Source organism: Salmo salar, chromosome ssa13 (genome assembly GCF_905237065.1).
Source record: "Salmo salar chromosome ssa13, Ssal_v3.1, whole genome shotgun sequence".
NCBI lineage: Eukaryota > Metazoa > Chordata > Actinopteri > Salmoniformes > Salmonidae > Salmo > Salmo salar.
The window spans coordinates 93,566,325-93,580,555 of NC_059454.1; the positions used below are offsets into that span (position 1 = coordinate 93,566,325).

The 14,231-nt window shown below is 43.4% G+C and overlaps 1 protein-coding gene across 5 annotated transcripts in view; it reads left to right on the forward strand.

Moving 5' to 3' along the window:
- Window positions 1–14,231, forward strand: part of LOC106568171 (ran-binding protein 3-like) — a 33,054-nt gene that overhangs the window by 7,768 nt on the left and 11,055 nt on the right. For 2 of the 5 annotated variants that reach the window (XM_014138262.2, XM_014138263.2), the window contains exons 2-9: window positions 1,910–1,971; window positions 2,136–2,166; window positions 2,281–2,352; window positions 2,609–2,671; window positions 3,666–3,731; window positions 9,913–10,067; window positions 12,069–12,166; window positions 13,253–13,325. In XM_014138262.2, the coding sequence (XP_013993737.2) occupies window positions 1,910–1,971; window positions 2,136–2,166; window positions 2,281–2,352; window positions 2,609–2,671; window positions 3,666–3,731; window positions 9,913–10,067; window positions 12,069–12,166; window positions 13,253–13,325 (620 nt within the window). The remainder of the gene's footprint in view (window positions 1–1,909; window positions 1,972–2,135; window positions 2,167–2,280; window positions 2,353–2,608; window positions 2,672–3,665; window positions 3,732–9,912; window positions 10,068–12,068; window positions 12,167–13,252; window positions 13,326–14,231) is intronic. The other 3 variants (XM_014138265.2, XM_014138266.2, XM_014138267.2) reach the window with 3 other exon arrangements.

The following is a 14,231-nucleotide window of genomic DNA, read 5'->3' on the forward strand; positions in this document are numbered from 1 at the left end:
TTGAGAAAATAAACATTTAAAAATGGATTAATATATAGACAGACCATGTCAGCAATATTCCAAGGAATGCTCTTTTAAGCTCAAAGGAAGCTAGCTTAATTTATTTTTCATTTCATAATTGGCAAGCATGTCTGTTCATGAAACGTGTTTATTTAGTACTCTCCTCTCTCACTTATGTAATGACCCTTGCAATCCATGATGTGGAAAAAGAGCGTCTGTCATAAAGAGTTGCCTGCTCTCTGGCGCTAGCCTGACAGGTTGCATCATGTCAGGATTTTGTCATGACGTCTGTTGCGTATGGCCCTCAGCCGAGGTCCGGGGTTGTCTGACCTCTGGACACTCAGACCTATGGTATCTGAGATACTGTCTGCCCAGACAGAAGCTAGGATAAGGGGGGAGGAGGGGAGGAAGAGGAGAGAAGAGTAGGAAAGGTTAGTGGAGATTCGGGAAAGAAGAGTTGAGATGGAGGAGATGCAATGGGTTGAATTGTTACTGTATATTCGCGTTGTCTGGGGTGACCAAACTCAACTGTGAGTAGTACGGTACCTGACCTGTGAATAAGTATTTTCCCACAGCAGCGATAGCATCACCTATGTGTCAGGGAGGATACACAGTGCTCCTATTGACACTCAGCAAAAACACTCTACCTTATACACTGATGACCACCCTTCTATGCTGTTACATTCAGAGTAATAGACACTTGTCTCTGGCACCACTTGACTGTTGGAGTGTTGTGTAAACTAATTGCAATTCCATTTGTGGTGCCCTGCTGTTTGTCTACAGTAGGTCATGTGACTGGAAGCCCTCAGAGTTGGACTGTAGAGTTAATAAGTAGAGCTTGCTCTGATTTCCCCAGGAGGTCACAGACAGGATTACTGTGGCTTGTGGTAGAAATAGCCTTCATTGACCCATTACTGTACTTTTTAGCTTTCAAAGAAAGCTGAACAACTGCATAAATGCAAAAAGCAAACACGTTTCAATGTTAATTATCAGTATATAGGACACATATTAATGAGTTGCATCTGAACAGTCAGTTGTCTTTAGAATAGGCTGCTCACACGATAGACTTGGGTGAATTCCAAGTGATCATCTGTCACTGACTGTGAAGTGTGAACGCCATCTTTCTCCATGCCCAATGTGAGCACAGTCACTGACTGACACAGCACTGGCAAATCTCAACATGTGAATTAGCACACCAAAAGACATTACTAATTGACTCTAAGCTGAGTTAATCATATGAAGTCAGATCAGTGACAAAGTCCCTGTGTATTTATAGCCTCCATACAGGTCTGGACCAGTCTCAGTCAGTTTGACCCAGGGCCAAGCCTTGGCGTCTGGTGCATAGCTGGCTCACACCTCCACTGCTATCCCATCACTCAGCCCTGTCACGGTGGGCTTGTCCCCAGCGTCCAGGGCCTGTTGTCAGGCTGCGTGGTTACATAAGAGGCCTTGGATGTCAAAGCCTCCATTGATTAGAATAACACATTGGGGTGGGATGACGATGGACATCTCCAGTCAGAACTGTGGGCGAGCCTAGAGATCGCACCGCTCTTTGGGTCCTTGTTTAGTTGGCTGTGTGTTTTGAGGGTTAATTGAGGAATAATAAATGTAGTAGGAAATTACTCTTAAATTCAGAACAGTGCTACTGTTGATTTTCCTAACTTTGCATTTTAGTGTCTTGGCAGAACAGTGTGTACCGACAGCTCACAGTCTCAGCCATTTCCCTGGTTACGTCTTTGTGGTTTCAGTGACAAAATTAGGAAAAGTGTTTTCCTATTTGAATTTAAGTAAACGCTTTTAAACTCAGTTACGGTTTAGCTAAGATTCACTCATGGATAATGACTCAGTGGCTGTATCAAACTTCAACAAGGATAATTCTCTAACTGTGCTATAATCTGTCTTTTCACAGAGAAAACTGTGCTTGCCCCACCAGTGTTCGTCTTTCAGAAGTCTTTCACCCTATCCATGAAGGTAATCTGAATCATATCCTGAAGGGTAACATGTTGACAGATGATGCACATGCATTATTAAAAAGGAGTTGCTAATAAAAAGGATACATTCAGAAACATGTCATGGAAGAATATGTATCAGTAGTTTGTATTTCTGAACTTTCTTTCTGAACTGATTTTCTACAGAGGAGAGCAGAGAGATGGGAGGAGGGATCAGGTCAGCATTATATCTGCCGCATGTCATAACGAGCAAACATTTTGATGAATCTCTGTTGCTTTCTATTGCATTGGCAGTAATGTATTTATGTGTACTTGGCTTGTTCTCCAATAGTTGTGGGAATCAGTCCAAACAAACGAGTCCGATCCTTCACATACCCTAATCCTAACAGCAGAATGAGGAAAGGTGAGTGTTCAGAAATATCAATTTGCAGAAATTGTTTGCCTACTCTATTAAAAAAATACATATATACGTATTATGGTATTATTACCACCAAACGTAAACATTTGAGGATTGAATTATAATTCCTGTTCCCCAGTGTTACTCTCCTTTGATAAAGGTGATCTTTTTTTGGTACAATCTCTACTGACATTTCATCTACAGTATATACACAGTGCTGCTGGTTAACATTACTTTTATTTTTTCTCTGCATCTCTGACAGGCTCCTGTGACGGCAGTAGACGAGTGCGAACAAATTCCCACTCTTTTCCCCCATCACCTCCAGGTAAACAACCGCACCCCCTACACAAGACCTGTCATCTCTCTAGTGTACTCTATTATCTCTATCCTTTCATCCATCCTTTCTAAGCTGTCCCCTAGGGCATACAGTGCCCATGCAACTGAGTCTAGTTGCCTGATTCCTTGACTCGCCTGCAGATGATTGTAGCCTTAATAAAACTGGGATCTTACTGGGATAAAATACAGTATCTCCATATCTTTGAAATGAACCGAAGCAGTGCACCATGACGTAGCCGCTGGAAGATGTTTGGCGCTACAAATGGATATTTCAGTCAGTTAATACAGTACTAGTAAAGGCCCAGTGCACTACTGTTGTGAGAAAAAAAAAATATTATAATAATAATGATTTTTCAGGGGTGCTGCAGCACCCTCAGCACCCCTACTTCCCGCGGCTAAGCATCATGATCAAACTTTCTTAAAGGGTTTTCCTGTCTATATTCACTGCTAGTATTTCCTCTAGGTCCATACATTCCAGTCACACCATCCATGTAAAGGGTTCTTCGGCTGTCCCCATAGAAGAACCCTTTGAAGAGCCCTTTTTGGTTGCAGGTAGAAGCCTTTCTACAGAGGGTTCTATATGGAAACCAAAAAGGTTCTACCTGGAACCAAAAAGGGTTCTTCCTGGAACCAAAATTGCTTCTCTTATGGGGACAGCCGAAGGACCCTTTTAGAAAAAAAAATGTGTGCAGATTCCCAGCAGCCGCTTCAATGCAGCCCCCAGTATCTCTTTCCCCTGATCCGTTTCAGTTTCACTCTGTCACTGCAGCCCTCACCTGCTCATCACAAATCACCAACATGACCCACTATTGGCAACGCGGAACCCTCACTGCTCATTGTTGGCCAATCATGTTGTATGTTGTTATGTGCCAAGTCTGGCGGTCACTTTGACATAAATGTGGAGCACGTTTTAACTTTAATCATATATGATATGTCTGTCTGTGTGAACTCTTCTGACGGATCTCCTCTCCGATCTTTCCTAGTCTCAAGATCAAATGTCTTCATGCCTTCAAATCTGTGCAACCGGGCCAACATTTCCCCAAACAGAGGCAAATATCCATTCTCTGGTCTTATGTTTACCTTTTGATGTGCTAAAATACCTCTAATTATCTAAACAACTAACAAACCACACTTAATCTCTATTCTACATACTAATACATTCGGTGAGTGTTCAGACCCATTGAATTTTTCCTCATTTTGTTACGTCACAGCCTTATTCTAAAATTGATTCAACATTTTTACAAAAACTCATCAATCAATACCCCATAATGACAAAGCAAAAACAGGTTTAAGAAATGTTTGCTAATTTATTAAAAATAAAAAACAGAAATACCTTATTTACATACAGTTGAAGTCAGAAGTTTTTCCCAGTGGGTCAGAAGTTTACATACACTCAATTAGTATTTTGTAGCATTGCCTTTAAATTGTTTTTAAATTGGGTCAAACGTTTTGGGTAGCCTTCCACAAGCTTCCCACAATAAGTTGGGTGAATTTTGGCCCATTCCTCCTGACAGAGCTGGTGTAACTGAGTCAGGTTTGTAGGCCTCCTTGCTCGCACACACTTTTTCAGTTCTGCCCACACATTTTCTATGGGATTGAGGTCTGGACTTTGTGATGGTCACTCCAATACCTTGACTTTGTTGTCCTTAAGCCATTTTGCCCCAACTTTGGAAGTATGCTTGGGGTCATTGTCCATTTGGAAGACCCATTTGCAACCAAGCTTAAACTTCCTGACTGATGTCTTCAGATGATGCTTCAATATATCCACATCATTTTCCCTCCTCATGATGCCATCTATTTTGTGAAGTGTACCAGTCCCTCCTGGAGCAAAGCACCCCCACAACATGATGCTGCCACCCCGTGCTTCACGGTTGGGATGGTGTTCTTCGGCTTGCAAGCCTCCCCCTTTTTCCTCCAAACATAACTATGGTCATTATGGCCAAACAGTTCTATTTGTGTTTCATCAGACCAGAGGACTTTCTCCAAAAAGTACGATCTTTGTCCCCATGTGCAGTTGCAAACCGTAGTCTGGCTTTTTTAAGGTGGTTTTGGAGCAGTGGCTTCTTCCTTGCTGAGCGGCCTTTCAGGTTATGTCGATATAGGACTCGTTTTACTGTGGATATAACGTAAACTCACCCCATTCCGTACAAATGTGCGCAACCGCGACATTCAAACGAGGCTGAAAAGAAAACTAATGGGACTGTAGCGACTGTGTTGACTTCAAAATCTGGGGTGTGAACTACGTTTCTATTCAAGCGTTGATCGACATGGTAATGGCTCTATAGTATTGGAGAAAAGTTGAAGAAACTGACCCTCCATTACATCGTGACGTGTCATGCTGTAACGTACAGCACGCATAAAGCAACTATTTCTGTCTTACAATCTCTCTCCACCAGGTGTAGCACTTCTCTCATCGTTTAAAAACAAGAAATGGACGGTGATGGGGGTAAGAGGGGATACCTAGTCATTTTTTGCGTCGTCACTGCAAGCGATCATGACTCTCAAAAGACAATGTTTACTTCTGAAGATCACTTTGGCACCGCCCTAAAAACCCGATTCAAATTCAACACAAACCTTCAAATAGGTATGTAATGACACATTATATAAACTCTTTATAGTGTTTTATTTACATTTTGGTATTGACATTACAGTTGATCTGGAAGTATTACGTTTTTGGGGCGCTAAAATAAGGTCAATTGTACGGACCAAGGCGATGTACAAAAGTGAGTGAGTTTACGTTAGATACTTTTGTACCTGTTTCCTCCAGCATCTTCACATGGTCCTTTGCTGTTGTTCTGGGATTGATTTGCACTTTTCGCACCAAAGTACGTTCATCTCTAGGAGAGAGAAAGTGTTTCCTTCCTGAGCGGTATGATGGCTGCGTGGTCCCATGGTGTTTATACTTGCGTACTATTGTTTGTAAAGATTGAACCTGGTACCTTCAGGTGTTTGGAATTTGCTCCGAAGGATGAACCAGACTTGTGTGAGGTCTTGGCTGATTTATTTTGATTTTTCCATGATGTCAAGCAAAGAGGCACTGAGTTTGAAGGTAGGCCTTGAAATACATCCACAGGTACACCTCCAATTGACTCAAATTATGTCAATTAGCCTATCAGAAGCTTCTAAAGCCATGACATCATTTTCTGGAATTTTCCAAGCTGTTTAAAGGCACAGTCAACTTTAAACAGCAGCTTTTGACCCACTGGAATTGTGATACAGTGAATTATAAGTGAAATAATCTGTCTGTAAAAAATTGTTGGAAAGATTACTTGTGTCATGCACAAAGTAGATGTCCTAACTGACTTGCCAAAACTATAGTTAATTAACAAGAAATGTGTGGAGTGGTTGAAAAACAAGTTTTAATGACTCCAACCTAAGTGTATGTAAACTTCCGACTTCAACTGTAAGTATTCAGACCTTTTGCTATGAGACTCGAAATTGAGCTCAGGTGCATCCTGTTTCCATATATCATCCTTGAGATGTTTCTACAACTTCATTGGAGTCCACCTGTGGTAAATTAAATTGATTGGACATGATTTGGAAAGTCACACACCTGTCTATATAAGGTCCCACATGAGGTCGAAGGACTTGTCTGTAGAGCAACGAGACAGTATTGTGTCAAGACACATATATGCAGCATTGAAGGTCCCCAGGACCACAGTGGCCTCCATCATTCTTAAATGGAAGAAGTTTGGAATCACCAAGACTCTTCCTAGCGCTGGCCAACCGGACAAACTGAGCAATTGGGGGAGAAGGGCCTTGGTCAGGGAGGTGACCAAGAAGCCAATGGTCACTCTGAAAGAGCTCCAGAGTTCTTCTGTGGAGATGGGACTTGGGAGAACCTTCCAGAAGGACAACCATCTCTGCAGCACTCCACCAATCAGGCCTTTATGGTAGAGTGGCCAGACGGAAGCCACTCTTCAGTAAAAGGCACATGACAGCCTACTTGGAGTTTGCCAAAATGCACCTAAAGGATTATCAGACCATGAGAAACAAGATTCTCTGGTCTGATGAAACCAAGATTGAACTATTTGGCCTGAATGCCAAACGTCACGTCTGGTGGAAACCTGGCACCATCTCTACGGTGAAGCATGGTGGTGGCAGCATCATGCTGTGGGGATGTTTTTCAGAGGCAGGGACTGGGAGACTAGTCAGGATCGAGGGAAAGATGAACGGAGCAAAGTATAGAGAGATCCTTGATGAAAACCTGCTCCAGAGCGCTCAGGACCATAGTGAAGGCTCACCTTCCAACAGGACAACGACTCTAAGCACACAGCCAAGACAATGCAGGAGTGGCTTCGGGACAAGTCTCTGAATGTCCTTGAGTGGCCCAGCCAGAGCCCGGACTTGAACCTGATCGAACATCTCTGGAGAGACCTGAAAATAGCTGTGCAGCAACACTCCCCATCTGACTTGACAGAGCTTGAGAGGATCTGCAAAGAAAAATGGGAGAAACTCCCAAAATACAGGTGTGCCAAGCTTGAAGCGCCATACCCAAGAAGACTCGAGGCTGTAAACGCTGCCAAAGGTGCTTCAACAAAGTACTGAGTAAAGGGCCGGAATACTTATGTAAATGTGATATTTCAGTTTATTTTAGAATAATGCTGTAACATAACACTTCTGCGAGCAGGCCTTTCTAATCGACCTGGCCCGTGTATCCTGGAAGGATATCCTGTCAGTAGAGGATGCCTGGTTGTTCTTTAAAAGTGCTTTCCTCGCCATCTTAAATAAGCATGCCCCTTTCAAAAAATGTTGAGCTAAGAACAGATATAGCCCTTAGTTCACTCCAGACTTTACTGCCCTTGACCAGCACAAAAACATCCTGTGGCGTACTGCACTGCCTTTAAATAGTCTCCGCAATATGCATATTTTCAGGGAAGTCAGGAACCAATATACACAGTCAGTTTGGAAAGCAAAGGCTAGCGTTTTCAAACAGAAATTTGCATCCTGCAGCGCTAATTCCAAAAAGTTTTGGGACACTGTAAAGTCCATGGAGAATAAAAGCATCTCCTCGCAGGTGCCCACTGCACTGAGGCTAGGAAACACTGTCACCACCGATAAATTCACAATGATCGAGAATTTCAAGAAGCATTTCTCTATGGCTGGCCATGCTTTCCACCTGGCTACCCCAACCCCGGCCAACAGCTCTCCCCCCCCCCCCCCACAGCAACTGGCCTAAGCCCCCCCCCTTCTCCTTCACCCAAATCCAGACAGCTGATGTTGATAGAGCTGCAAAATCTGGATCCCTGCAAATCAGCTGGGCTAGACAATCTGGACCCTCTCTTCCTAAAATTATCCGCCGACATTGTTGCAACCCCTATTACTAATCTGTTCAACCTCTCTTTTTTATCATCTGAGATTCCTAAAGATTGGAAAGCGGACGCGGTCATCCCCCACTTCAAAGGGGGAGACACTCTAGACCCAAACTGTTACAGACCTATATCCATCTTGTCCTGCCTTTCTAAAGTCTTCAAAAGCCAAGTGAACAAACAGATCACCGACCATTTCGAATCCCACCGTACATTCTCCGCTACGCAATCTGGTTTCAGAGATGGTCATGGGTGCACCTCAGCCACGCTCAAGGTCCTAAACGATATCATAACCGCCATCGATAAAAGACAGTACTGTGCAGCCGTCTTCATCGACCTGGCCAAGGCTTTCGACTCTGTCAATCACCAAATTCTTATCGGCAGACTCAACAGCCTTGGTTTTTCTAATGACTGCCTCGCCTGGCTCACTAACTACTTCTCAGATAGAGTTCAGTGTGTCAAATCGGAGGGCCTGTTGTCTGGACCTCTGGCAGCCTCTATGGGGGTGCCACAGGGTTCAATTCTCCGGCAGACTCTTTTCTCTGTATATATCAATGATGTTGCTCTTGCTGCGGGTGATTCTTTGATCCACTTCTACGCAGACGACACCATTCTGTATACATCTGGCCCTTCTTTGGACACTGTGTTAACAAACCTCCAAACGAGCTTCAATGCCATACAACCATCCTTCTGTGGCCTCCAACTGCTCTTAAATGCTAGTAAAACGAAATGCATTCTCTTCAACCGATTGCTGCCCGCACCCGCCTGCCAGACTAGCATCACTACTCTGGACGGTTCTGACTTAGAATATGTGGACAACTATAAATACCTACAGTGAGGGGGGAAAAGTATTTGATCCCCTGCTGATTTTGTACGTTTGCCCACTGACAAAGAAATGATCAGTCAATAATTGTAATGGTAGGTTTATTTGAACAGTGAGAGACAGAATAACAACAACAAAAAAATCCAAAAAAACACATGTCAAAAATGTTATAAAGTGATTTGCATTGTAAATGTAATATACTACCCACCACTGCGACCTGTATGCTCTCGTTGGCTGGTCCTCGCTACATATTCGTCGCCAAACTCACTGGCTCCAGGTCATCTATAAGTCTTTGCTAAAGCTCCGCCTTATCTCAGCTCACTGGTCACCATAGCAACACCCACCCGTAATTCGCGCTCCAGCAGGTATATTTCACTGGTCATCCCCAAAGCCAACAACTCCTTTGGCCGCCTTTCCTTCCAGTTCTCTGCTGCCAATGACTGGAACGAATTGCAAAAATCACTGAAGCTGGAGTCTTATATCTCCCTCACTAACTTTAAGCATCAGCTGTCAGAGCAGCTTACCGATCGCTGCAGCTGTACAGAGCCCATCTGTAAATAGCCCATCCAACCAACTACCTACCTCATCTCCATATTTGTTTTTGTTTTTCTGCTCTTTTGCACACCAGTATTTCTACTTGCACATCCTCATCTGGACATCTATCACTCCAGTGTTAATTGCTAAATTGTAATTACTTCGCCACTATGGCCTATTTATTGCCTTACCTCCTTACTTCATTTGCACACACTGTATACAGATGTTCAATTATGTTATTGACTGTACGTTTGTTTATCCCATGTGTAACTCTGTGTTGTTTTTGTTGCACTGCTTTGCTTTATCTTGGCCAGGTCGCAGTTGAAAATGAGAACTTGTTCTCAACTGGCCTACCATGTTAAATAAAGGGGAAATTAAATAAATAAATAAGAAAATGTGGAAAAGTCAAAGGGTCTGAATACTTTCCGAATGGTCTGTATAGTATATTTTTATTCATACCTGATCGTAAGACTGACTTTGAAGGACAGAATTTGATTTAAGTCTCTTTTTACTCCTCCTTCCCTCTCCTTCCCTCCTTTTCTATTCCTCTCATCTTCTGTGTAGTGACACCTCTGAACAGGGTCAGAAGGTCATTACTTCAGCCTGCACGTCTCCTCGCCCCTCAACCCTGGAACATCTCCTCACAGCCACACCTATCTGAGGTATTCTACAACTCTCTTCGCCCCCTCACACAGAGTGAAACGAGAAAACTCTCTCAGGTAAAAAATTAAAAGAGAGAACTCTCTCAGGCCTTAAAAGTATTTCAATAATAAAATTATTATTAGTTGGGGTAGTGTCATTGCCTGAGGGACCCACGTACTCTTCTCAGAGAAACCTATTCACTAACTGCCAGTTTATAAACCCAAACACCAAAACCGGTTTGAATCAGTTCTGTCTATTGGAAATTATTGTGCAATGTTTTTTTTGTTAAAGTCTCTGAATGCTTAAATGGCTTTCTCTCTACTCCCAAACTTGCCACATCAACACACTCAATTATATAATAGCTTATAGCTGCAAAATGTATTTTATTTTCTATTTACACAAGCATTGTGTTGAATTATTTGACTCAAGAAAATACCAATCCAATGTACAGTCGTGGCCAAAAGTTTTGAGAATGACAAATATTAATTTTCACAAAGTTTGCTACTTCAGTGTCTTTAGATATTTTTGTCAGATGTTACTATGGAATACTGAAGTATAATTACAAGCATTTCATAAGTGTCAAAGGCTTTTATTGACAAGTACATTTAAGTTGATGCAAAGAGTCAATATTTGCAGTGTTGACCCTTCTTTTTCAAGACCTCTGCAATCTGCCCTGGCATGCTCTCAATTAACTTCTGGGCCACATCCTGACTGATGGCAGCCCATTCTTGCATAATCAATGCTTTGTGTTTGTCAGAATTTGTGGGTTTTTGTTTGTCCACCCGCTTCTTGAGGATTGACCACAAGTTCTCAATGGGATTAAGGTCTGGGGAGTTTCCTGGCCATGGACCCAAAATATCGATGTTTTGTTCCCCGAGCCACTTAGTTATCACTTTTGCATTATGGCAAGGTGCTCCATCATGCTGGAAAAGGCATTGTTCGTCACCAAACTGTTCCTGGATGGTTGGGAGAAGTTGTTCTCGGAGGATGTGTTGGTACCATTCTGTATTCATGGCTGTGTTCTTAGGCAAAATTGTAAGTGAGCCCACTCCCTTGGCTGAGAAGCAGCACCACACATGAATGGTCTCAGGATGCTTTACTGTTGGCATGACACAGGACTGATGTTAGCGCTCACCTTGTCTTCTCCGGACAAGCTTTTTTCCGGATGCCCCAAACAATTGGAAAGGGAATTCATCAGAGAAAATAACTTTACCCCAATCCTCAGCAGTCCAATCTTTGTACCTTTTGCAGAATATCAGTCTGTCCCTGATGCATTTCCTGGAGAGAAGAGGCTTCTTTGCTGCCCTTCTTGACACCAGGCCATCCTCCAAAAGTCTTCGCCTCATTGTGCGTGCAGATGCACTCACACCTGCCTGCTGCCATTCCTGAGCAAGCTCTGTACTGGTGGTGCCCCGATCCCGCGGCTGAATCAACTTTAGGAGACTGTCCTGGCGCTTGTTGGACTTTCTTGGGCGCCCTGAAGCCTTCTTCACAACAATCGAACCACTCTCCTTGAAGTTCTTGATGATCCGATAAATGGTTGATTTAGGTGCAATCTTACTAGCAGCAATATCCTTGCCTGTCAAGCCCTTTTTGTGCAAAGCAATGATGACGGCACGTGTTTCCTTGCAGGTAACCATGGTTGACAGAGGAAGAACAATGATTCCAAGCACCACCCTCCTTTTGAAGCTTCCAGTCTGTTATTCAAACTCAATCAGCATGACAGAGTGATCTCCAGCCTTGTCCTCAACACTCACACCTGTGTTAACGAGAGAATCACTGACATGATGTCAACTGGTTCTTTTGTGGCAGGGCTGAAATGCAGTGGAAATGTTTTTGGGGGGGATTCAGTTCATTTGCATGGCAAAGAAGGACTTTGCAATTAATTGCAATTCATCGGATCACTCTTCATAACATTCTGGAGTATATGCAAATTGCCATCATACAAACTGAGGCAGCAGACTGTGAAAATTCATATTTGTGTAATTCTTAAAACGTTTGGCCACGACTGTAAATTCAGAAATGTAATAGGACTGTAAAATAATCATTTGCATTGTTTTTTTGTCCCATTCCCACAGGTGAGTCATGATCCTTCAAATGACGTCTCCAGCATCTCAACTGGCCGCTCCTCCACTGTTGGTGTATTACATCAAAAGAAACCCCATCAAGTTCACAGGTACACAGAGGACCTGGTTAATGTAACAGTAAAGATGCAGGGTGTCTAGTTGGGTCAAGTCTGTGCAATATTTCATTTTTACAGCCTCCCAGCCACTTTAAACTGTATATTTGACAGTTGACATTCTAATTGAGGGCTACCCACTCCAGGTCAAGGCATGGATTACCGTAAATTCTGGACTATAAGCCACAACTTTTTTCTCACGCTTTGAACCTCGTGGCTTAAACAATGACGCGGCTAATATATGGATTTTTCCCGCTTTAAAAAAATAAAATAAAACCACATTCTGTGACGTGCTCCGTTTTTTGGCGGCATGAAGCTTTCATTAGACCAATGAAATTGCCGAACGGGTTAAGGTCAAACAACTTTTTTGTTTACTGTTTAGATTAAATCGAGCGCTCTCAAACTTCCCATCATTCTGATTACGGTAGTCATTTTGTCACCCTCATCATGGCAAAGACACGGAGAAATGCATATGATGCAGCTTTCAAGTTGAAGGCGATTGATCTGGCTGTTGGAAAAGGAAATAGAGCTGCTGCACGGGAGCTTGGTCTTAATGAGTCGATGATAAGACGTTGGAAACAGCAGCGTGAGGAATTGACTCAGTGCAAAAAGACAACTAAAGCTTACTGCAAATGTTGTATTTTTTGTTACAAGCCGTGTTTCGTTAAAGCCTATTTATTTTTGTTACAAGCCGTGTTTCGTTAAAGCCTATTTATTTTTGTTACAAGCCGTGTTTCGTTAAAGCCTGTGTAAAGTTCATTTGTTTCAATGTACCGGTAGGCACCTGCGGCTTATAGACATGTGCGGCTTATTTATGTTCAAAATAATATCTTTTTTTTAATTCAGTGGGTGCGGCTTATATTCAGGTGCGCTTAATAGTCCGGAAATTACGGTAGTTAAACCAGGGGGTTCAGGTTACGTGTTAACTTCCAGTCCAGACCCAGGACTGGACAGCCTTGCTTCAATCCAGAGACCTTACAGAGTTTTCTTCTGTCAGAGCTATGTGGGGTCTAGGGGTTTAGTTCCCAGCAGTGATTCTGAACCTGCTGACCTCTCTGCTGACCTCTGGTTCACCCTCCACAGATCGAAGGCAGACGGTACCACCTCAGACAGGGTCCAGTTTGTGTTTGGGGAAAACATGAGCGAAAGAGTCTTGGTGAGTTCAGCAAGCACCACTGACATACACTACATGATCAAAAGTATGTGGACACCTGCTAGTCGAACATCTCATTCCAAAATCATGAGCATTAATATGGAGTTGGTCCCCCCTTTGCCGCTGTAACAGCCTCCACTCGTCTGGGAAGGCTTTCCACTAGATGTTGGAACATTGCTGCGGGGACTTGCATCCATTCAGCCACAAGAGCATCAGTGAGGTCGGGCACTGACGTTGGCCGATTTGGCCTGGTTCGCAGTCGGCGTTCCAATTCATCCCAAAGGTGTTCGATGGGGTTAAGGTCAAGGGTCTGTGCAAGCAAGTCAAGTTCTTCCACACCGATCTCGACAAACCATTTCTGTATGGACCTCGCTTTGTGCACGGGGGATTTGTCATGCTGAAACAGGAAAGGGCCTTCCCCAAACTGTTGCCACAAAGTTAGTAGCACAGAATCGTCTAGAATGTCATTGTATGCTGTAGCGTTACGACTTCCCTTCACTGGAACTAAGGGGCCCGAACCATGAAAAACAGCTCCAGACCATTATTCCTCCTACACCAAACTTTACAGTTGGCACTAGGCATTGGGGCAGGTAGCGTTTTCCTGGCATCCGCCAAACCTAGATTAGTCCGTCGGACTGCCAGATGGTGAAGGGTGATTCATCACTCCAGAGAACGCGTTTCCACTGATCCAGAGTCCAATGGCGGTGAGCTTTACACCACTCCAGCCGACACTTGGCATTGCGCATGATTATCTTAGGCTGGTGTTCGGCCACTCGGCCATGGAAACATATTTCATGAAGCTCCAGACAAACAGTAATTGTGCTGATGTTGCTTTCAGAGGCAGTTTGGAACTCGGTAGTGAGTGTTTCAACCGAGGACAGATGATTTTTATGCGTTATGCGCTTCAGC